We start from the raw sequence: 23,560 nt of genomic DNA on the forward strand, positions 1-23,560 counted from the left end.
GTTGCTGCTTGGTCAACATCTGTAAGGCAGAGGGGTTGTAGCTCAAACATCATATGTATTGTCAATTATAATGCAAAATTTAATGCAACGCTGTGGGATTGCATCATATTATACAGGTGTTCTTGTTATTATGTCTACCTTCTTCACAGGAAACAAACAATATATACAGCTTCCCCTCCCACTTACCTGCCAAAATATAGGCCAAATCATTTTGACTTAAGAAATGAATAAGATACTGTTTGCTTGACTACACTCAACTTTTCATTCACCATCACCTGAAGAGAGCGGGAGGTGAATTGTGTCATATTACAATGACAGCATAGCAATAGACAGGGTCGTCTCTATAAACCTTAATCTCTGTGCTTGCGGATGTCCAATGATTTGTGACCTTTTGAGCCATGGGGCAGGCTCTTTGTGTCCCTGAACAAGTACTGCACCGTCTATCCTCCAATCTGATTGTGCAGTGATTAATGCCCTGCCATCATCTTTTACAACTTTACTGCTTCGATCTGTCACACACTGTTCTTGGCTTTTTAAAAGTTCACATTATATCTGGAATATAGTCTGGTTTTACCACGGGTCACCACTTGTTTATTTATAAAGGTGTTGAATCCAGTTATTCAGTGGTAACAATACTGTAACATCAGAGACATTGATTAAATTCCAGTCACTCCCCTGTCAGTGACTTTGTCACAAGACTATCTATCCAAAGACTTCTTTAATCTGATTGCTTCATGTAGATCGCAAGTGGATTTTCGTTCCTCCCTGAACCCCCACAATTCATGTTTTATTAATGTCATATGCTGTCGAACTGGGCTCTCCTAACTGACTTAGCAAGTCATCCCTTTCCTTGTCACAAATCAAATTAGCCCAGGCTGTGATTAATCATCAGGCGGAGCACCCAGTGAAAGGGGGCTGGCACCTTATTAATTTCCTTAATTACATCTTGTATTAGGTTTCAGAATCATCCCGTCTAATTATGCCGCCTTTGACTCCCAACTCTTTCAACCTGGCTACACAAATTATTTGTGCAACCAGGGGTATTTAAATGGATTTCATTTAATATACGCGAGTGTGATTAATGTAATAAAGACGGGGGGACGTTCAGGTGGAAGGTTTTTCAGTTCTTTCATTCGCTACACAAAAAGTCAGGCATAGGCTTTAAAGTTACACGCCATGTAAGAAACTATGGCTGATATCATGCATTGTATCATCTTGTGAAGTTTGAGTTACCAGGAATTATTGCGTAACCTCGATTTTTGTTATATTAAAGTGAATGAATTGTAAATATTCTAAGGTGTCTTTGAGCTAGACTTGATAGGCTACCTTGCTGGATACGGAAAAAAGGCCAAGATGATGATCTGTTTTAGACTTTATGTTATGTGTTAAAAATATCATAGTATCAAGTACACTGAAGAAAAAATCTTTACTGAAAATGATTTATTTATGTTCAATGCAAATGCAGTTATCCAGATCTTGCAACACCATCACATGTTCCCACTGTAGTCTCTGTAATGGATCACTGGATAAGAGCTTCATGGTTTGCGAAATGTAGAATCCACAAAATAAAAGACGATGAGATCAAATTAAATACATATATGCACCATAAATATTGCACAAAATGTCTGCATTAAAAAATAAAGTCAGATATAGTCAGAAATGTGCACTTGCCAAATGAGGGGACAGGGTCTAAAGGGTGCCACTTTAATTAAATGTAACAGAGAATTGTTAGTGTGTGTAATCATTCCTCCTGTCCAAACTGGCTGTAAAGTGATTGCAGTTTTTATACATCTAAGTGCTTAACAACATAGGAAACATAACATCTTAAAATATTTAATAAAATAGACTCCCCACGTAGTGCCTGTGACATCCTGTGCCTCTTTTCTTAAATCAACACAGGTCAAGAGAAGGTTTTGTCTGGATTTGGTTTGATTCCAGTTTAAGAGAAATTGGGGTATTTCCAAGTTGTGTAAATCTGAGGAAGCGATTTCAAGAGTGAATTCAACCATTTAAACAGGCATATAAAAAAGTAAAATTAAATTATTAAAGCCATTTGAATACCGCTCATTACCACAGAGACTGTGGAGCAAAACTCAATGTAAGTTAATCAATGGCCTTGACTGGGTGAACACCACATATCTATACAATAACAAAATTAAATGTTACTTTTGAATCAATGTTGTTTTTCCCAACTGTGAAACCCTAGAAATCACGGTATAGCCCTTCTAAGAGCCAACAACCTGGGAATGAGAACGGGCTGTGAAGTAAATAGTAGACTCTACGGTGGTCACAAAATCACCCAGTGTTTGTTTATTCTAGGCTACTGTGATGAATTGGTGCTATACAAATAAAATTTAATCAAATTATATTACATATTTGTAAATAGATCCTCCTAAATTTTACGCACTCGAAAAGCTATTTGAGGGCTAATGTTAGCATGGCTAGTGAATGGTAGCTAAGGTGGCTATTTGATTAATTAGCTCAAGTTGCTTCCTGATGGATAAACTGGATGACAACTTAGTAAAAATAATTCACATTTACAGACCATCTCAAACTTTCCCTGATGAGCTTAAATTACCTCCACTGTGTAGAAATCTCTGGAAGTCCATGACAAATCCTCTGACACGGCAGAGAAAATGGCACAGTGTGTAACGGCCCTTGGCTTTCCATTTTGAACAAAATGTAACTTATCAGTATTTCATTCATCTCAAATGACTGGGACTAGTAGACTCTCAGACTACATTCCCCAAGATTAAAACAATTCTACAAGAAAGAAATATAAATGAATTGTGTAATATACACTAACTGCATGACTGCATTATTCATCATATGAATTGAACAGTCTACCATTTTTTAAGTGTTACCACAACATCCTTAAAGGGTGTAATTTAATTGTCTCTTTGTGTAGCCACAGTAATATCAATATATTGCTGTTTAGCATGGAGTTAAACAAATATCTGACTGCTGCAGCACAGAACTGTGCTTCCGGATAGTGGAAAATTATGAATCAGCCAAATGATCAACACATTTCTTATAAGCTCGTAGATAGGCTGGCAGAGCTTTGCTGCCACTGTCATTATTTGTGTTTAGAAGGCAATTCTGGAGGTGCTGAAATGAAAAAGAGAGATTATGTGGCTGAGTGCACACACCCTGCCTATGAATCATACTGTAGGAGAAAGACTGTGCTGTTTAATCGATGACACAGTCCAGGCATTCATTTACTAAGTTGTTCATTTGGGGAGCGAGTTTAAATAGTTTTGCTCTGAGCAGTTCAGGAAAATGCAGTGCCAGTGTTATATGAAATGAGAGTGGTGACAGGGGACATCCCCGTACGGTGTACTGTATCTGGGGATCACAGTTTCACTCTAGTTGAACCTTTCACATTAAAGCTCTGCTATATATGCTATATATGAAAAGTGCTCTGTTTAAAATACACAGAACTGCTTTCATATGTACAAGCGTGCTTCAGTGAAGCATAGTTATTGCTGTGTAAGTGCATTTTATATTATCACGATGCACCTAATAGGCAATCAGTGGCTTTCGTGCCAGGGGTAATTTAAGAGAGCAGTTCAATATATGGGTGTTGAGTCAGAGTTGGAAGTCCTACCCTACTGATCACTGGGCCACAATGACATGGATGACATTTGTTAGTTTTGTGGCACATGCAAGTACATAAAGAGAAATTATGTGTGTATATCAGGATATCTGTCTTTGAGGAATACATCATGGATATGTGAGGCTTTGGTGACCAAACAAAATTAATATAATAATATTAATACTGAAAACAAAGAGCAAGATCATCTGTTTTTGATATATTATTATTATTTGGTATAGCATTCTCCCATTGGGCAACCCCCCTGTTACAAAATTAACAAATCTATCCAATACTATGTATACATAAAGCCTATTTGTATTATATCTACTGTCTGCTGTGAGGATGAGTGTAACTAGTTTTAAATGTGCAAGTAGTACAAGTTTACCTAGAATATGAAACTAAATCAGATAATATTGAGACGTCCTAGTGGACTGCATCTATCCAAAAGGCTCAACTTCTCTCTAATAGATCCACAAGTGAGAAAGAGTGAACAGGGCACTCTTTGTTTTACATTCTAGATGTTTCACATGCATCCATATGCTTATACATACTATTTGTTCATGCATCGTTGCCACCTTAAGTTTGTGTTAGCCAGATTTTCTACGGTCATTATGCAGCGTTGTGTCAAAATGACCATAGACTTACACAGAATTATGGTGCAATCATCTGAACTCTTATATTTGACATCAAAAAGATGTTTACCATGTTTACGAGATGTAAATGCCAATTATATAGTATAATCATTCATGTACCTGTTTTTATAAACGTGAGCATACATTATAGTAAGAAGGAACATGTTATATGTAGAACTGCCACAACACAATTTGATGTCATTAGTTAGACATTCATGTAATTTGCAGTCCTTACAAAAGCATCATGATGCATACTGTAGCAGCACAGCCATGTGTTACAACAGGACTTTTTGTATGTTCTGTCTGTCTAGCTGCACTCATCAATGTGGCCTAATGAATAAAATGCATTGTGCCGATGGCTCAGGCAGTAGTATCTCACTTCCAATGTGGATCAATGGCCATCGCCTTGAGACACAGACACCATTCTATTTGGGATGATAGCTTGGGGAAAAACAAGATGGGGAAGGTAATACAAAATAGAAATACCTTGGACAGTCACATACAGGCACTGTCGTGGGAATAACATCTGAATTGATTTCTGCACCATGCTCATGTTAACATTTCATTCTAGCAGCAAGATTTGCTATACTGGCTACTTAGATAAAGCAAGGTGTTTTACCCTTTTGCGTTCTTGTGTGTCTGTATGCCTGTTGCTAGGTTATAGTGATTTGCTAAACAGCTTAGGCTGCTTGTGTGAGTTATGTGCATTTAGGCCCTGGATAGCACATTATGATAATTCACATTAAATTCTAGTTTGATAGCCTCAACAAGATTTGGATAACGACTACAGGTCACACACAATTGTCTCTGCTTGTGTTCTTGGCACTGTATGGAGTGCAAGCATGGCACTTAGATTTCACCTGCCTAAGTGAAATGATAGTGTTGAATCTAAATGAGGCATGCTTGGCCCTCCAGGGTGGCTCTGTCTCCTCCCGGTCCAAAGACTATGTCCTTCACAATCCCTGCTTGCCCTTGTGCCTCCCATTTGCATACCAGAGAGCAAAGCAGCTCATTGACTGAGAGTGGAATTGGGAATAACGGTTCCATCCTGCACCCATTAGACAATCTACTTTACCACTAACCCAGACTAAAGACTGAGAGAACTGTCTCTAACTCTACTGCCTCATTGTAAGATAAAAGACACAGGTTGTGCAATGCAACACAAGAATTTATGGTACTGCTAAAATCCACATCTGCAAATGCAATGTACCAATTAAACTTAAGTAAATCAGGAACCAACTTTTTTTGCAAAGCAAAATGAAAAATCGTGTTCCAACCCCATATTTAACAGGCGATTATTCTATCATCATAAATGCAATCATGTTAATGTCTGAACCCTTTCAATTGGTATCTGGCATGAGAGAGAGAAACAACAAGTTAGATTTTTTAACTTCCATTTGCCAAATGTCACAACATTTGGATTTAAAATAGTGTTTCCAAACAGGTTAACCCTTCAATTTTATTTAACCTGTTTGTGAATGTACAAATGTTATAAGCAGGAAAGTATTAAAAGAGTAGAAAACAGCTATATGGTTTTTATTTTCTTCCCAGGCATGGGAATATTAGTATGTGAAATTAAGTTATGACAATAACAGTTTTTTATTCACATACTTGAAATCCATTTTGTCTCTTTATTTGTAATAGGCTTAATTAGGGTGAACGAAAACAACACCTTCATTGGTTATGTGGAAACTATGAAACAATTTCAAGGAAATGTTATACACTTGATATCCAATGTGAAAGGTAATTATCTTGATACTGCCATGCTGGCCTCTGTCATATGGAAATTAGCTGTATGTTCCCAAAGAAGAGTTCACACTACACTTTACAGGCAGTGGAAATGTAATGACAGTGACATGTCATGGTACCTACCATGTCTTTGTTCAGTATTTGGAAAGTATTTGCATATTTCATCCAAATGGGTTACTGGCAGGCTACTGTACACTTTAAAGACGGGGAAATTAAAGATGGCAAAGTAATTACAGCAAAAGTTCTTATTACCATGCCCTTACTTATGTTGAAACCACCCATATGTTTCAAAGAAACAATGCACACTACACTTTACAGGCAGTGGAAAGGTAATTATGGGTTAACTACAATGACATTTCCAGCAGTTGCCACATCTACCATTCACTTCTGGGAAACAACTGTTGTAGACAGTGGCTGCCACTTTCTGGGCTTATCAGAAGGTAAGACTGAAAATTACAAATACATTATGGTTAGTTGTGTCATGGATGCTGCATAATATTGGCATGCTGACAGTTAATGCTAAATACTACCAAAGTAATATGTTAGCCTCTATGGCAGTCTACACAAAAGCGACCATCTGTCTTACCCTGTATGTGGGCTATACCACTCACTTTAACAATTAGTTACCAACCAAATGTCTTTATTTTGTTTTCATTTTACTCTGTAATTACCCAATAATTACTACAGTAATTACTGCTAATTCTACCAATACAGCTGGTCATTATATTGATTTTACTGACTGTTATTTGTTGCTTATTTCTTTACTATGTAATTACCCAAAATGGTGTCTATAGTTTTTGGATTGTTTTAATTGTTTTTCTGTGTAATTGTAGTGAGTTTTTAAAATGTTAATGTAAAGATATCTATGCATTTCTGTCATTATAGTTTCATGCTTTCTGTTTCATGATATAATTTAATGACAATTGACAGTGATTCAGTTTCAAAGGCAACAGAATGTAAAGGACTTTTAGTGAGTTAAGTCCTTGAGGAGTAATGTAGAGACAGAGCTGGTAATGAATTTTATGAACATAAAAACTGTTACGGTGAATGTCTAATCTTAACACTTCTTGTATCAAAAAGGTTAGAGTTGTTTACCTTTGCAGAATTATATGAGTTTTATAGTGTTCTTTTTTTAAGTAGGTCAAAAATTCTCAAAGCAGTCATGGCAATTAAGTGAGAGTCATCAGATTGACATCAAGAATAATGTGACCTGTTAAAAATTTATATTGAAGGTGTTATTAAGCAGCATTACTGGTTAAAAATGTACTCACATTTCAGAATGAAATCGATTAAGAAACACAGGTCACTTAACAGAGAGTGAAAGAGAGATGAACCCAGTGACATGGCAAAACTTTTCAGTTGGTGTGTAGGCAATACAAATGCTCTAGTTTTCCTTTCCATCATCCAAACTTTAAGTTCACTGCAGCCTATGTGTGTGTGGGCAGGTTTGGACTGACAGCACAGTGCTTTGTCTCTGGCAGGCAGCCTGAAGGCCAGCTGTTGTTGTGAACTCTCCATACAAACTTGGACAGACAACATGAAATTTCATCTGACCTCCACTTAAGAAAATGCCTGTACAATCTGTTCCTGCTTATTATAAACATTTTATATAGTGTTATTTTTAACATACTTATCAGTGCACATATACTAATAAGTATTTTTTCATTTATTTGCAAGATCATATTCTAAACATAATTTGAAAGAACAATATCTGACTGATATACTGATATCTAGATAAATAGATAGCTAAATTAATACAACCAGTGGCCAGAGCAAAAAAACTAACAAAACGTGATGATGTAACCTAATGCAACACTAGGGCACAAAGGTGAATTTCTATTGCATTGTATTGCATTGCATTGTGATTTTTATTTTATGGTCAGTCAGTATATATTGAAAAAAACCTGCAATTCTTTGTTTTCATATGTGAATAGAAATGTGTTTATTAAGCCTGCAAGGTGTGCTGTGTGTCCTCATCCTGTTGTGTGACTGTGTAGCGACCAGAGGCCTTTCTGCATCCCCTGCGTTCCCCCAGGAAAAGGTCATGAAAACAAATGACTGAAAGAGTCTTTCAATACATTTCTGCATTACCCTACAATACATTACTATAATGTGTTTGATGTATAATTGGAGACTGGAATAAGACTTCACTAAATCTGTGTGACTTATATAAATATACACACCATGCTTGTACTCCCCTCAGGCACAGAACAATGTATTTGCTCCTTCTCTACCTGATCTCTCTCTTTTTCAAATCCAGCTCTCGGTCATTCAATCTCAAGTAGCAAACAATTGAGAGCCTTTGTGTCGACGTCTGCCCAGCTGTGTAGACACAATGCCATGAAAAAATGCTTTCTCTTTAATGGGGAAGTGTAACGCTTGAAGTCTCTCAGGGAGGCTGGTCTGTGAGGATATTGGTGCCCCTGGTGGGGGCCAGTAGCTACACTTTTGGGTGGAAACACAAGGGGAAATAAGGTGAGGAAAACGGTAAAGCAGCAGATAAATAATTTGTCATTATGGCAGCTGCTGACAATCATAGACTGGCAAGTCATTTCGCTGACAAGTGTATTGGTGGTTGGCGGGCATGGCGCAGTGTCATGGGACTATGACAGTGATGTATTGTCTACCCATCAGAGTGTGTGTTCATTTCTTGCGAACAATGGCGTTGCAGTGGAGTGCTGGTGTGTTTCACTGTGTTGTTTGCTGTTTAGTTTCACACTTTCAAAAAAGTGTAATTGCTTTCTATAAACCTTTTGATCTTTATGGAGGATGATGATATGGTCTTGAAAAGAATTACACCCTCTTCAACATTAATTGTGTATGTTCCCATTTCTTATGTCCAGTGATGAAAACAGTTATTCAAGAATCGACAAAAGACTGTCTGTTATCATTACTTTTCATATAAAGTCACAAAAAACTATCATTGAGACTTTAAGTTTTAGTGTCATTAATTATTTTGAGATGCTCCTAGTTGTCCAGCTCCAGTGGATGTTAATTGAAAAGGCGACATTTACAGTGACTCATGACCATAATGACTATAATTATGGACCACAAGGCCCCCACAGGTAAAGAGTGTGCCCTTTACAAAAATGATAGGTTGCTATGCAATATTATTAAAGAATATGAATGTGATAAAGTGCAAAGACAAGAAGTAATGTCCAAGAGGAGTGGAGGCTCCTAAAAGCATTTAACTTCTACGCAGTGCAAAAGTTTGTGTTTTACTTCAGATACCCTTGGAAGTTACTAATGCAAGTTTTATAAACAACACTATCTGGCATGTTCTGCACACGTCTTGGCTGTATGAAAAAGGTTGTCCTTGCTGTCAGGCGTTGATTAGCCGTCCAGCGTGATGTGGACATGGCTGTCTCTGTGTCTCTGTGGGAGGTCGGCAGGACTTGATGGATGTCTCTCTTTTGAGATTGCGCAGCACCGCAGAGAGGGAGGAGGACCCAGCCCCTGTTATCAATTCATGCTGTGTTCCTTTCTGCTCTGCCTAAAATGGAGCAGGACCTCCCTACACAGCACGACTCCATCATTTTCTGGATAGAACTAAGGAGTGCATGAAGGAGAATAAGAAAAAGCACCTCTTGCATTTCTGATCCCCAAGCACCTTTTAAGCAAAAACCCACTTAGAACTTGCCTAAGTAGGGAGGGAGAAATCCCTTGATTTTCTACACAAGCACTGAATTTGAGGATAATCTGTAGTGCGTCGTTGCGGGATGCCTGTCTCACAGACTCTGGTTACCCTCTCTAAAAATACACACAGAAGCCTGGCAAAACAGACAAATGCACACATACACTCACATGTATTCATTTACAGCAACAGAAAAGCACCCAGAGACACTTTTGTACACAAACTCATTCCCCGACTCATTTTCTTTTGCACAAGCTCAATAAGACTGCAGGACGGTGAATCCTATTAGATATGAGAAAACAAAGAAGGGAACGGCTCATTGAGGAGGAAAAAACACGCTCTTGCTCCCTCTCCCTTTGCATATTTCTTCATGATTCTGGCAAGACCACTGGGAGATTGATGTGTCTGTCTTTTTCATACCTTCTGTGACTGCTCAGCGAGGCGCCGGGCTCCATGAAACCAGCCAAATTCCTAAATGATGAATGTACACTAGTGCGTCCGCTGGGAGAAGAAACAAATCTCATATCAGCTGAGAGAGAAGGTTGATATTGAAAATCATCTGGAATTTTGCCTGGCACGATATTGGAAATCTTTATTCTAATTGCATGAATGAATTGAATGTGCTGTTCTGATAAATCCTCTCTGCCACCAAGGGAATTGTATAAATGAAGCGTCACACATTTGTTTGTGTGTTTACTGCGTGTGTGTGTGTGTTTTTGTCTGCCCGTAAGTCATTTTCACATTGCCTTATGCTGTTGTTGATTGCTTGTTTACTCAAGCAAAAAACTTCACAGTGTTAACATATCACATAAATGAAACTCTGACAAGATCTTCCACCCACATATTACAACATATCAAATTGTCATAAGAGGAACATTTTTCAAAATATCCGTTACCATATGAAGGAATGAGAGACAGCATATCAGTATAGAAAATCATTTTTATTTCTCATAAGGCTGTCCTGTAATGTACTTTTATCTACTGGGGGATAACTGTATGCTTCTCCATTGTGACTAATACGTTCTCACTGTCATTTTGAATAAATCACCTCTCTCTAGTGTGTGAGAGGGAGATCTACACAAGAAACACAGTCAAGCAGTCGCCCGTGACTAACTGTCCGATTATGGTCCGAGTCTTTCTGCTACTGTTCCATGTCCCTACTGTATCCCAGTGAAAAGCTCAGGGGTGGTTGTTAGTGCTGCTTTCTTTTGTGAGGCAGTTCTATACAGTGTTTTCCTCATCTTTACAGAAACTACAAGCATTTTCTGGCTTAACCAAGGACATTGCTGAATGACGAAAAGTGACCAATACTTATTTTTATGACTCTGTTGTGGCTTTTTCCAATGCAAGCATACACTGCAAAGCAGTCCTATACACACACACACCATATTAGGACAACAGCCTCTGGATAAGTATGAACTGTACTTATATTCAGTGGCTGATCAATATTCCACCACGGGGCTTTAGTGCCTAATAGAGTCTTAAATATATTTTTCAGCTTCTTGGATCTGTCATCTTATATGTTATGTATTTATATATGTATATATACACAAATTATCTTACATACACATAAAAGAGGTGCTCATGAATTTACATCGGGCATGCCCTCGAACAAAGTCAAAATGTCCATCATGAAGGATGAAAGCGAGGCCATGAGGACGGACCGTAAAGCCTCTCAAAGATTCTTCATTAACTCATTATAGGCTGCTAGTGGCCTTGGTCACAGAAAATCCAGTGTTTTTAAACCAAATCTTCTCTGTGTAGTCACAGCAAGGCTGTCCTGCTGGGGTAGCGAGTCAAATACAAATGCCTTCAACACGGAAATAAAGGCATATCAAGGTAATTTCCTTCCTTGTGCCCTCAGTTCCGCATTTATGTTCGGGTCCATGTAAGCTCCTCAACTGATTTACCTTCAGGCAGGGGGCGAATGTCTATCAAATAATGTTTTAACAACCTCTAAATAACCCCTGCTAAGCTGTTTTCAGTTTTTGAGGGGGGAGACGGAGTGAGGGAAACAGAGAGAGAGTAGGTCGGAAACTGGCCACAGCTGTGTGGAAGAAGAGAGTCACCAACATGAGGCTCATTGATCAAACAGAGGATTAGTCTGGTTTCAAATCCTTGGCACCACACGAGCAAAGCTGTTTTATCTGGGTGGATATCCTTTCTGTGGTCGCAGGTAATCCAGTCAGTAGCCGTGGATGTAATAGTTTTAGTCCGTTCGGTGGGAAGAGAAAGGGTAGATGAGGGGAAGAGCCTGGCACGCAGCCCTGCGATGGGAGCTCTCTGTTAGGTCCTGGGATGAATCTGCAACACAGAGGAGGAAGAGGAGAGGAGAGAAAACACACATACACTTAGATAGAACAAAGGCATACAAGTGTGCGAGGATTAGACCCAGAGGAATTGCTCCGTTCGTGTTTCAAAAACAAGGGGAGGCTTTTGAACTGTGGAGGCTTTGTACAGCCCTGTCTCACCTCCTGGTTCCTGCTGCTACTAAAAACAGACAGCTTATACGAGTGGAAACAGCGCTGAAAATTGAGGTGTGTTTGGCATTTATAGGTAGACTATACTGGGATATATCAGGAAAGCTCTTTGTACAGAAATATCATGGTGTGTTTCCATGCTGTGTATGTCTGCTTCACAAATTGACACTCTGGCATATTTTTGACTTTATCTCAGACCGTTTTAGCCACATCCCTTTGCCCAACCCCCCCGGTTTGCACCTTCATACCAAGCCAGCCAATCATAACTGAGCATTTTCCTCCAACCCGATAAAATGACTTTGGCATTGCTAAATGGGATCAGGGCACCCGCTGTGGAGTCTGAGCTGTCTCTCCGTGACTCTGGTTCAGGGACTCTTATTCAGCCTCAGTTGCAGACCTGGACACATTTCAATGGTACATTGTGCAACCTTGAGACTGCTATTGAATGTCCTGCTTTTCAGCATCCTACTCAACCTGAAGCTCAATAAAAACTGTGTGCATGATGTCTACCACAGTTAAAGCAGTTGGGTTCCTTGCCCTCTTATGACTGTCTGTGCAGCAAAAGCATGTTTTCCAGAATATTTCTTTACCTCACTTTCATCACATTTTTCAGTTATTTCACTGATTGTTAAGATTGTACAGAGAAGAAACCTCAAGTCGCCTGCACACCGTGGGGCCAATTAGAAACCCCATAATCCTGTTCAACTAAGAAATACAGTCATGACATTTCCAGGAGGCTTGGCAGGTGGTAGCCAGGTGTGTGGATTTGATTGTGGAGGGGGCTGCTTGGGACTCTGTGAAATGTATTACACAGAGAGTCTCAAAGCTCCAATGTGTCGGACATGCTAGCCAAATGATTTTATTAACCATTTTCTGAGGGTATAATTATGTGCACCTGTATTCACCTACTCTCTTGTGTGTTATTTTGAGATTCAGAGAACAAATCAGAGGAGGAGACTCTCAGGCGTTATAATTTGGCTATAATTTAGCATCAACATCATTGAGTATGTCTGAAAACATAATGCATTGCAGTTATATTGTTGGTAGGCAGTAGTTGATTTTAAAGAATAAATTGATAGAGTACAAACATCTTCATCTTAGCAAGTCATTTAGCAAAACTCTGCCAATGGGGTGAATGTGTGAAATCAACTTACTGTTTACAGTCCTATTAGTGTTTGTTAGTTAGTTAGCAGAACCCTTAGTATCTAGAAAAAGATTAATATACATTTTGATACCTAAAAGAATAAAATTAGTAATTATTGTATTTCGAATCAGATCCAGATGCAGATTAGTAATAACATTTAAACTAAACTAAAATAACAAATTCACATTGCACAGCCTTTTCAAAGGAATCTGCTGAGTATTTTCTAGCGAAGGTCTGTTTGAAGATACTGATGCCAGAGAGTCCCTGAAACACGGGAAGCATCAAAAGATAGAAGTAGAACCCCATTGGATGACTTTTTTAAAATATATATTTTTTTTAACGTGTTAAAACAGATGTCAGATAAGCTGTCGCAAAGCCCCATGTTAAGGAAACATTTAGTAGCTCAGATGTATCCTCCCTTGCTGACTACATCATGCCTATTTGGGTAATTGCATTGCAGCTGTTCCTCTGTGGGCTCTGAATACATTCTAATTCTCAATTTTTTTCATGTTGATTCCTCCTCCAGGTCTTGTCACAGTGTCTTTCTTTGTACAGATTTGATCCTTTTTCCCCATGATCCTTAATCCTCTGGGCTCATCTGTCCAGCATTTGCATCCGTATCATCTATTGTACGACGACATATCAAAATGTTGGAGCAGAGAATGACCTCTGCCAGAGCAAGAGCAGTAACAGGTTACACATTTTACGGCTCACTCTCTATCTTAGACACAATCCACCAGAGGTTTGTTAGTGGGAGAACAGGGGTTGTATGCAAATACTGTCATTTCAACCCACATGCATGTGTGTGTGACTAAAAGTGTCCTCTGTTCTTTTTTGTCCTCTGTCTCTTCAAATGAAAAATACAGCAGGTAGCAGCGGATTGCTTAAGGATTTCCTGCCTCTCCCATCTTTGCTGGCAACTAAGCTGTCTGCATTCTAATTTGCTGGCCGCATTAAATTGCAATTTACTCAGACTTCAGTTAGTAAAAGGAGCCAAGGACAATTGCCTTAGCAAAAGAATTTAGTGCAAACACAGCCTACCCTTTCCCCCTTTCTCGTTTAGTGCTGAACAAATCAATCATGCCAGCTCAGAAACCTCTTCAAACAGCACTAAAGAGCACCCTCTAAAAACAGAAGACTCCAGACAACAAAATACATCAAGATCCATTTAATGTGACATTGACAATGGAAAAAGCAAAGAAAATGGATATAAATTAATCAGTAGCACTTGGAATGAACTCCTCCACCCTAAACCTGTATAATAAAAATGTCAACAATCTGGTCATTCTTGGCAGCTCGGATTGCATCTGTCAGTTTATAACCTCATACTTTTCAAACAAGTATTTGATTATTAATCTGAAATGAAACACTGTTAAATACGCTGTATGTGTATGATTGTGTGTTTGTTTTCATGATGACATTATTCAGGACTGAAGGAGGAGGAGAAGTGTTGTCAAGCTCAGTGGTGGAACAGATGATTTCTCTGTGAAGTTGAACTGTATGTGGCATGGCCGCTTGGAGTTCATTTTTATCAACTGCAGAGTGCGGCCTCCCGATTTGACAAATTAGATGGTGATGCATCTGCTGGCAGGTCACTTTTGCTCTGAAACTGTCTCACAGATGGGCTACATCCTGTCACAGTGTGTTATTTTGCTTGAAATAGTGCTGTCTGCTTCTTTTAATAGCGCACACTGTAAAGTGTGAAAGATGTTCGTGTATCCACTTGAGCACTTAGCACTCACTAATCTTAACCATTACATACCCCATAGTGGAAACGCTGATGCCTTTAACAGTTAAAACAACTTCTTTACATAAGTGGTTATGTTGAAGTGTGAAATGACTAAATAAGTCAATAAAATTCATTGAATGGCAGATGAGGCTTGTATTACGTATGTATGACATTCTTGCCTTAATACTGATGACAAATTCATATTCAATCTAGGACACTTACAGTGAGGTTATCAAATGAACGTGATTCTTTTCACTATTATCAAAAGCAGGGAAGAAGAACGAGTGGGAGAAAATATGTTTTCATTACAGCCTCTCTCATTCTGCCTGTCTCTCTTAAGGTGTATAATTGTTTTGGAGGGAGCAGAAAATGGCTTGATCTATTTAGCGAGTGGAGCGGGTAATGCAGATCTATGGTGGGCGAGTGTTTTGGAAGGTTCTCCCCCAGCCTTGCTCTCACTGTGACTTCCACAAACAAAAGGGCCTGCCTTGTCTGCTGCTACAGAACAGGCAATGAAGGGCTCCCTCTCTGAAAGACATAAAGAAAGAAAAGAAGAAACATGGATGTCAGGCACTGGCTTTGCTTGGCTTCTTACTTTTCATGCCAATTTGTTTTAATGAAAGATAGTGATGAAGTCTGTGTGCAGGTGAACAAGGTGTGTGTTTGTGTGTGTGTGCCTCATCGTGCTTCACTGACACTTTTCAGAGCAAAATGAAAACCAGCAGGTGAAATAACATAGCTGAGAATTCCAAAAAGAAAAAAATAACAATGCCATGTTGTGGGCTTACTGGTTAGTTACGGTGCAAACACAAATGAGTCAATTTGGCCTGAGAGGCAGGTGAATGAGGAATGTTGATTAAAAAAGAGCAGAGTGCAGGATAAAAGGCCTTTCATGTAGCCTGTGGGCTATGCTGTGTGCTGATAGCTGTTTCAACAAGACCCTCGGAGGGGGATCAGGATATCAAGTGGCCTCTGATAAGAAGCCACACAACGAAAAGGGAAGAGGCTTTGCCTGTGGGTCTCGTGCACACATGTGAGTGTACACACACAAACACAGACATATCAAACACATCAAAACATGTGCGTTCATACACAACTAGGAGCACACACAGAGAGGAGCAAGTAGCATGTCACAGATTAGTGACTAATGGGATTGGCAGAGCAGTGTAAGGCACTGTAATCAAACCCACACAGTGGCCGATAGCAAAAACAGGACATGGAACAAAGGAGGCAATGAAAGGAAGAGGGACTGATCCTGCCATTACACACTGTTCACAGACAGTAGGGCTCTGCTAAGGGGTGGACCTGACTCTGTGTGTGTGTGTTTCTACAGAACTCTGTGAGCGAGCTGCTGCAGTGTTTTAGCGCCTTTACCCATCTACGTACTGACTGATACATTTTCGTGATACATGTGCCACCGTTTAGAGGAAAATGCAGCAACTTACTTTCTATTTATGCGTGCACTGCCTGTGCTGGGTGATAAATATTTACAGTGGGTGGCGATGCGTTCAGTATTTGTGTCACGCCTGCCTAATCATGCACAGCATGTAAACACACACTTGATTATTTTGCACTGAGTATTTGGGTTAATGAGAAGTCATTGAACATGAGTTGGCCCCACTCCTACCGCCCAACACTCAAGTGCATTACAGTGATGTGTGTGTGTGTGAGAGAGAGAGAGACGGGAAAACAAAAACAAACAACAGCTTGAGAAAAAGACTAACCTTTACAGAAGCAAGAATGCAGCTCAATTTCTGTTGACGCATCCTCTGCATTTTGCTTCCGGAAGCTAAAAAGGGGAGTATGGCTGGGTGTTCTGCAAAGAGAGGGTCAAGAAAAAAGGACACGTGTGTATTGGGTAGAAAAGCAGCTTTGGGCCTGTCTTTTTGGCCCTCTTCCCTTAAGGCTCTGATAATAGTTTACCTAAGCCATTTTACTCATAAATATGTATTAATGCTCATTTTCCATTTGTGTGCATAAGTGTACAATCTTGATTAATGTATCTCAAGAGATTAAATAAAATATGATATGTTCCATTTTATATAAAGACAATCATGATTTTAAGTTTAGTTATCTGAAATTGTGCAAAGGACATAATTGAGAATTAGAGATGCATTCTTTAAAGTGAACCAAGCACTATGCCTTACCTTGACAGGATGGTAAGGCCCCGTTCGATCAACTTCTTTCTGAAACTTTTGGGCCTGTGGTGGCTGTGAAGGGGCCCAGTGAAAGCTTTATGTCTATCTGTTGGCATATAAATCAGCAGAACAACCTTGGGAAGCCCCGTGTGGTCTAACCTTCACTGGCTGTTCCCTCTTTCCCTACCATCACATTAGTCTCTGCTTCTATTCTAAGTCATTGTCACCAAGCACTAAGAGTAGACGAGGGTTTGCTGATCACGAGCAGGTGGGGGGGCGAGTCAATTAAATGAATACAAATCGGGTGATCAACCTGTCACAGAGTGCTGGACTGCTGGCTTCGAAGGCTTAACTCCCTTCATTATTTTTGCATGCCGCATTCGGAGTCAGTTTACAGAGCCGAGAGGCAGTGGCGAAGCAGAGTGCCCGTTAACTTTATCTCTGAGAGGAGTGTGGCCTGAGGCAGAGCCCACCTGTTTGTTTACTGCCTGCTTTATGTTTGTTCTTTACTACTATGGGCCTTTAGATGGGTTGCTTACACCGAACTGATTCCACCTTGTTATACAGAGGGCACAGCTGTGCTGTGCTTTCTGAGTATTCTCTATACAGTGTGATTTGTGCAGTGCACACCCTTTTTTACCCACAGGTTTGAGACTTTGCATGTTTGATTGTTAAATGACAAAGATTAATTAAAAATGAGGCAGGCAGTTGGCAGAGAAGCTTAAAGCGTTTAATCAAAGTTTCCAAACACAGCTTTTTGATTTTTCAGTCCAGGGAGAGAGGTTGAATAGTAAAGTGAAATCTGTCTGGCATTTGGGCATATTGTGTTTGAAAATTAGTGTGCCCGTGTGCATGTGTGGATGTGTGTGCAGGTATATGAATGCTTGTGTTAAATGTGCATTTACAGTACATACAGAAAAGGCATATGCGTGTCTTGTACATGTAAGTGTGCGCCTGTAAATTGCGAGTGTAGGTCTGTACATGCAGGTACAAACATTTGTGCTTAAGTGTGCGTGTGAATACGTGTGAGGTCTCACTCTTGTGGTCTTGATTTTGTTCCCAGAGGAGCACATCCATCCAGAGTTGTCAGGCAGAGTCTTACACTCTTCTCCCTCCAGACATGGTTCCATCTCACACCACCATTTCCCAATTACAATGGACGCTGGGGAAGGTGAGCACAGATACATAACAAAAACAGGTTAGTTTATCACAAACACATGCACACACACCTTTACTTATGTATGCACACAGCACAGATGCCAATATGAATCCTGATGATACTGACACAAGAAAAAAGAAGTGGAAGAAGACTGTAATGTAACGAATACATAGATAAAAATGCAAGCAGGGGGCATAATTAAAATTAGCCTTACATGGGCATTAAAGATAAAACAAATAATAACATAAAATTAAAAACATGAGGTGTAACCAGAGTTTAAAATGTAGGCAGGATGATTACAAAAAGTTAAACATATGCAGAAACCTCCCACGCAAACACATTTTGTGTACATATTCTACACACACTGGCACACTTGTATATGTGCATACATACATGCAAGCACCCACACACTTTATTATGAGCAACTCCAGAGGAACATCCAGCCAAGTCCCTAAATGAATGTTTTTCCTTCTCTCCGGCCTCAGAGCAATTGTATCATTGCTGCATGGGTACTTTTGCTGTTGACAATAATGTCTTATACCAACAGAAATTAATCATTATTTTGTTTTGATATGGCTACATTGCATGTAGGGGAGCAATCTCATTTTTAATCAAAACTAATTGCCTCTCATTAACATCGACTGAATTCTTCCTCCAGCTATCTGACAAAAACAAATATGTTCTCATCTTCTCATCAAGATCTCCCCTCCCTTCTTTCCTCTTTCTCTATGCATGTCTGTGGGTGTGCTGTATGTGTGTGTGCATCTGAAAAATCTGAAAATATGTTTTAGGTGATAGATGATACCAAAAATATATCTTTTATGATATGTGAGTCATCCCTTAAGAAAAAATAAAGCGTTGTTTACCTAATTAACTTACCACAGTCCATATGTTCAGTTAATCACATGAGAAAATGTGCTCCCTTGCTCCTCCACATCCATATAATTGTAATGTGTTTCAGATGAACACCTGAACAAGGTGTTTATGATAAAAGTTGTGAAATAGTTTCCTAAAAGTAACATAACTCTGATCCTTCAAAGATATTGTATAACAACAAGATTACTGAACGTAATCCCACTGTAAACAGGAAACTAGAGTATTTTACTAATAGACTGTTTGTAGTTCATCCCTAGACTAATGAACAGCTCCTGTCCGTGTGGTCTACATTAAACAGTGGCCATCCATCATGATGCCGGTGATCTGCATAGTTAGTTTCACTTTACTAGTTAACTAACTAGCCTGCTAACATTAATAGTCAATGGTTGATAAACATTCAACAGCAATTTAAATGCTTTTCTTCCAATTTAGTCTGCGTAAAAGGCTGAAATTCATGTTAAAGTAAGGTACCCCTTTTAGTTAGGTACAGGATGAGATCAGGAGACTGAGAGAGAAACAAAGAGAGAAGGCGGAGAGAGGAAGAGCAGGCACTGCCCACTGTGCTCAACACAAATCAAACTATGTCATCACCACAGAGATATATTATGTTCTTTGGTAATTACAGTGGAACCTATAGGCTCGATTTAACAACAAACCAATCATAATTCATAATTATACTGTAATAATATAGTATTATTGTATAAATATAGCACACATTTTGCCTACTGTATGTACTGTTCGAGGCACATTTCTATAAAGTCCAAAATGATACAAACTCACAAAGATGAAATAAAGAAAGTGTATATAATTTTACTAAATTACAGCATTATGATAGGGTTATGATGTGTTTTGGGTTATGCGTGTGCTGAATTAGGGTACTGGCACCTTTTTTTATCCAATTCAGACACTGCTTGTAACAGTGTTTATATCAGACAAGCAAAAAAAACATTTTATATATTTCTTTAGCGTTTTGTTCTTTTTAAAAATCCTTATGTCTTGCAGCTGTCTTTGAATGAAATCACAACCCACAAATTCAAACCATTCTTTCAAAGTAAATTCAGATTTATATATTAACCATGATGTGTGAGGAGCTTTGTTGTTTTTCACACTCCTTAGTTTTCTGACACCAAACGTGACAAGTTCTGAGTAGTTTTGCAGATGATAAATCATCTTTTTCCACAACTGATTTTTTTCCAATGTTTTCTTAAAATTTGCTGTTTAAATCATGTTGACATAAAAAGGATGTGAAGGTCAAATGACCTGGTGAATGCAATGAGTTAAACCACTATCATTTTATTTTCCAAACCCATTTTTTGAACCGTTCGGAAAAAACGAAATTTCCCCTCCAGCATGTGTTGCCAAGGTTACAGTCCAACCACCAATCAATTGTGAGTATAAGCAACATGTCGTCGCCAACTGATGGAAGAAAACTGTTAAAGTGTAGTCTCACTCTCTCTTTCTCTCTCTCACACACATACACAAATATATAGCTGAAAAAGACTGAACACCCCACTGCTGTTCAGTGAACTTGATGCATTTCATGACTTCCTCCTTTGCCTCTCTCTCCATGAGCCCTCAGGATACTCAACGCCAGAATTAGAGCATCCACTAACAGGCTGTGAACCCGCCCTTTGGCTTCCCCAATGGCTGTTTACCTTACCCACTAATTACCACATGTTGGTCCATCATCCACTGTGCTCTCTCTATCTTATTTTTTCCTCCCTCTGTCTTCAAACGTAGGCTAAATATGTATTTCACACCATTAATCATGTTTACATTGAGCTGTGTTTTAGGTGCAACACCATAACTATGCAGGAAGTCCTCGTTAGGCGGCAAATTATGACGAGGCTTGAGGAGATGTGTTTAATCAGCTCTATAGAGTGATGATGATGTGCTGCCACTCTGTTAAGCTTCTTTCTTCTTGCTACGGAGCGAGGGGGAATGAAGGAGTTGTGTTTCATTATACCACCAACCATGGAGGATTTATATGCAACAATGTGAATGCAGAATTCACTTGAAATTGAAAATGGTGAAGTAATACCTGCAGAGAAAAAATCAATTCCTTCAAATGGAACCAGAGAAAAAGCCGGAAAAGGGAGAGAAAAGTGAAGCAAACACGAGGCAGGAGATTTAAACGCTGCATCACGCGTGTTGCTAAAAAATGAGAACGGCTTGGCATGAAAGTTGAATATTAACTGTACTTCACAGAGGGGAATTCACCTCACCCTCTGTGCCCTGAAATGTCTGCACACTAATCACAGTAGATCATTTATGACGGCTGCATTACTGTGAAGTTTTTCATAGTATTTTTTCTTGCCTTCATTACAGCATCATGGTTGCTCAGTAGTTAGTGCTAACACTGTAACAAAGGAAAAATCATCACGTGAACACCGGATCACTGAAGCATCAGGGTTTTGTGTCTCTACTCATCCTTTCACCTTGTTTGTTTGCTGTATTATAAGGTCGTTGGCTTTAAAGGCTTCCCCTGAGATTCATTAGTTTTTTAATGCTAAAATTTGGGTTTACCCCCTTAGTCTCTCTGCTGTAGTATCTCCAGCTTATGGAAATGGATATTGAGATTGGACATTAGTCTATACTATAACACTCCCCCTAATATTAATAATAATAAATAGAAATAATAAATAATTATTACTTCACATCGAGGTTTAACCGCCATTATGAATGATGTCTTAAAAAAAGTGTCTGCTGATGGGGGAAAGTTTCTCAGTGGCCATCTTCAATCTCTGTTTTAGGTGTGCATGGACTTTTCAGGGAAGAAGGAGACATTGTGTCTGGTAATGAAACAAAAAATATTTGTATATACATAAATTCTGGATTTTCAATAACATAAAGTAGATGAATTTTAAGAAATTGAACTTTATGTAACTTTATTTACATATTTGTGAAAAAAAATACATATCAGACCATAGTATTTTTATATGTCTTAAAATATGTCTGGGGAATCTTTATAAATTTAAGAATAACAGCATGGATGTTGCCTAATTCCCACATTTTAAGCTTAAGTGCTTAAGCAGCCTTCATGACTCTTGCAGTATGTTAGGCAGAAAATATGTCACCATCCAGAAATTTTACACTAGAGCAGGGCGACAAGACATGATCAAAAAGAAAGAGAGAGAAAAAAAACCCTTTAAAGTTATTCCACAGCACCGACCAGATAATGCTGATAATCCGCCATCTTTTAAAAATGCATGTTTGCACAACCCTAATTAATATTTTGACAGCTTCCCTTCTTGTACCAAAAGGAGAGTAAAATTTTAATGAGCAGTGACTATGAAATACATCTTATAAATATTCATGTTCAAATTAGATTTTTGCCTTAAATATCTATTTCAGTCAGTACATGTGGAAGACATTTAAGAAATCTTGGCCACACACTGTAAATGGCAACAAGGATAAAAAACAGACAGTTGTGTCGAGCCTAATGTGAACACACACACTTCATGTCTGTGGTTGTACCCGGGCCAGGATATCTGGCTCTGACCTTGACCAGTGGAGAAAAGCCATCTCTGGGCCGGGATCCATGCATCACTCTCTGGTGGCCACTGACCTCCAACAGTCGTTTTACTTTAACTACTCCCAGTGCAGCCGTCAGTGTAGAGGGTATAACCTTTGTTCCAACATCAGCAAACTTTACTCCTCTTCTGTGTCTGCTGGGGAGTGCGAGAGGTGGGGCAACTTTTACAACTGACCACTGTCCCAACTGCCCTTTTGGGCCGACCATTAATTTTTTTTTAGATCCATCTGCAAACTGAAAGCCTTCAATATTATTTAAAGCACCAACACCAATAAACACGATCCTCGCATGTTACCATAAAGGAGCTGCTGTACACTGTCAAAGATGACAGATGGGCTTGGAATAATCAACAAACAAGGACTGAAAGAGTGTTTGATTCAAGATGTTAGCCATGTAGCAGGCTGGAGTCTTTAGCTTTGATGGACAAACAACCGAGATTGGGACTTGAATTGATTGAAAAACATGAAGCGATGGACCTTTTACAAGTGCATCTGTCAGATCACTGGTGAGCAGGCTGTGTGATGGATTGAACTCGCTGACACGTCCCTGCCAGGTAGCAGAATGTTTGAACACCTTGACAGATGAGGAAGAGAATTGATTTTGTCTGTGTCAAAACGCGAATACGTGTCTGTGGGCTCAATGAATAGTTAATGTTTTTTAACTTGAAGTGGTCCACACAGCACTCGGTGTACTTAAATTAATCATAGCAAAACGATGTCCAAATGATGTCAGCCGTAGTGTCTGTTTTTTTGGTGACTCCCTTATATCACTCGCAATCAGTCAAGACAGCAATTAGGCTTTAAATTCTCGTGCCATTTTGGTGGATGAAATTTACAGGTTGGGCTGCAGAATCGATGCTTCCTGATAATGGTAAACAACCAGCTTCACT

At 39.1% G+C, this 23,560-nt stretch overlaps 1 protein-coding gene across 2 annotated transcripts in view; it reads right to left on the minus strand.

Annotated features, from left to right (window-relative positions):
• Positions 1–10,577: 10,577 nt before the first annotated feature.
• Positions 10,578–23,560, minus strand: part of LOC118327781 (chemokine-like protein TAFA-1) — a 104,294-nt gene continuing 91,311 nt past the window's right edge. Inside the window, exons 4-6 of one of the 2 annotated variants that reach the window (XM_035661235.1) lie at positions 18,139–18,263; positions 16,688–16,779; positions 10,578–11,914 (exon numbers count right to left, since the gene is read on the minus strand). In XM_035661235.1, coding sequence (XP_035517128.1) covers positions 16,753–16,779; positions 18,139–18,263 — 152 coding nt within the window. In that variant the 3' untranslated portion in view covers positions 10,578–11,914; positions 16,688–16,752. Of the gene's footprint in view, positions 11,915–16,687; positions 16,780–16,949; positions 18,264–23,560 lie in introns of those variants that run through there. The other variant, XM_035661234.1, reaches the window with a different exon arrangement.

The sequence above is a fragment of the Morone saxatilis genome, unplaced genomic scaffold (genome assembly GCF_004916995.1).
Source record: "Morone saxatilis isolate NCDOM2014 unplaced genomic scaffold, NCSU_SB_2.0 Contig18, whole genome shotgun sequence".
Taxonomy (NCBI): domain Eukaryota; kingdom Metazoa; phylum Chordata; class Actinopteri; family Moronidae; genus Morone; species Morone saxatilis.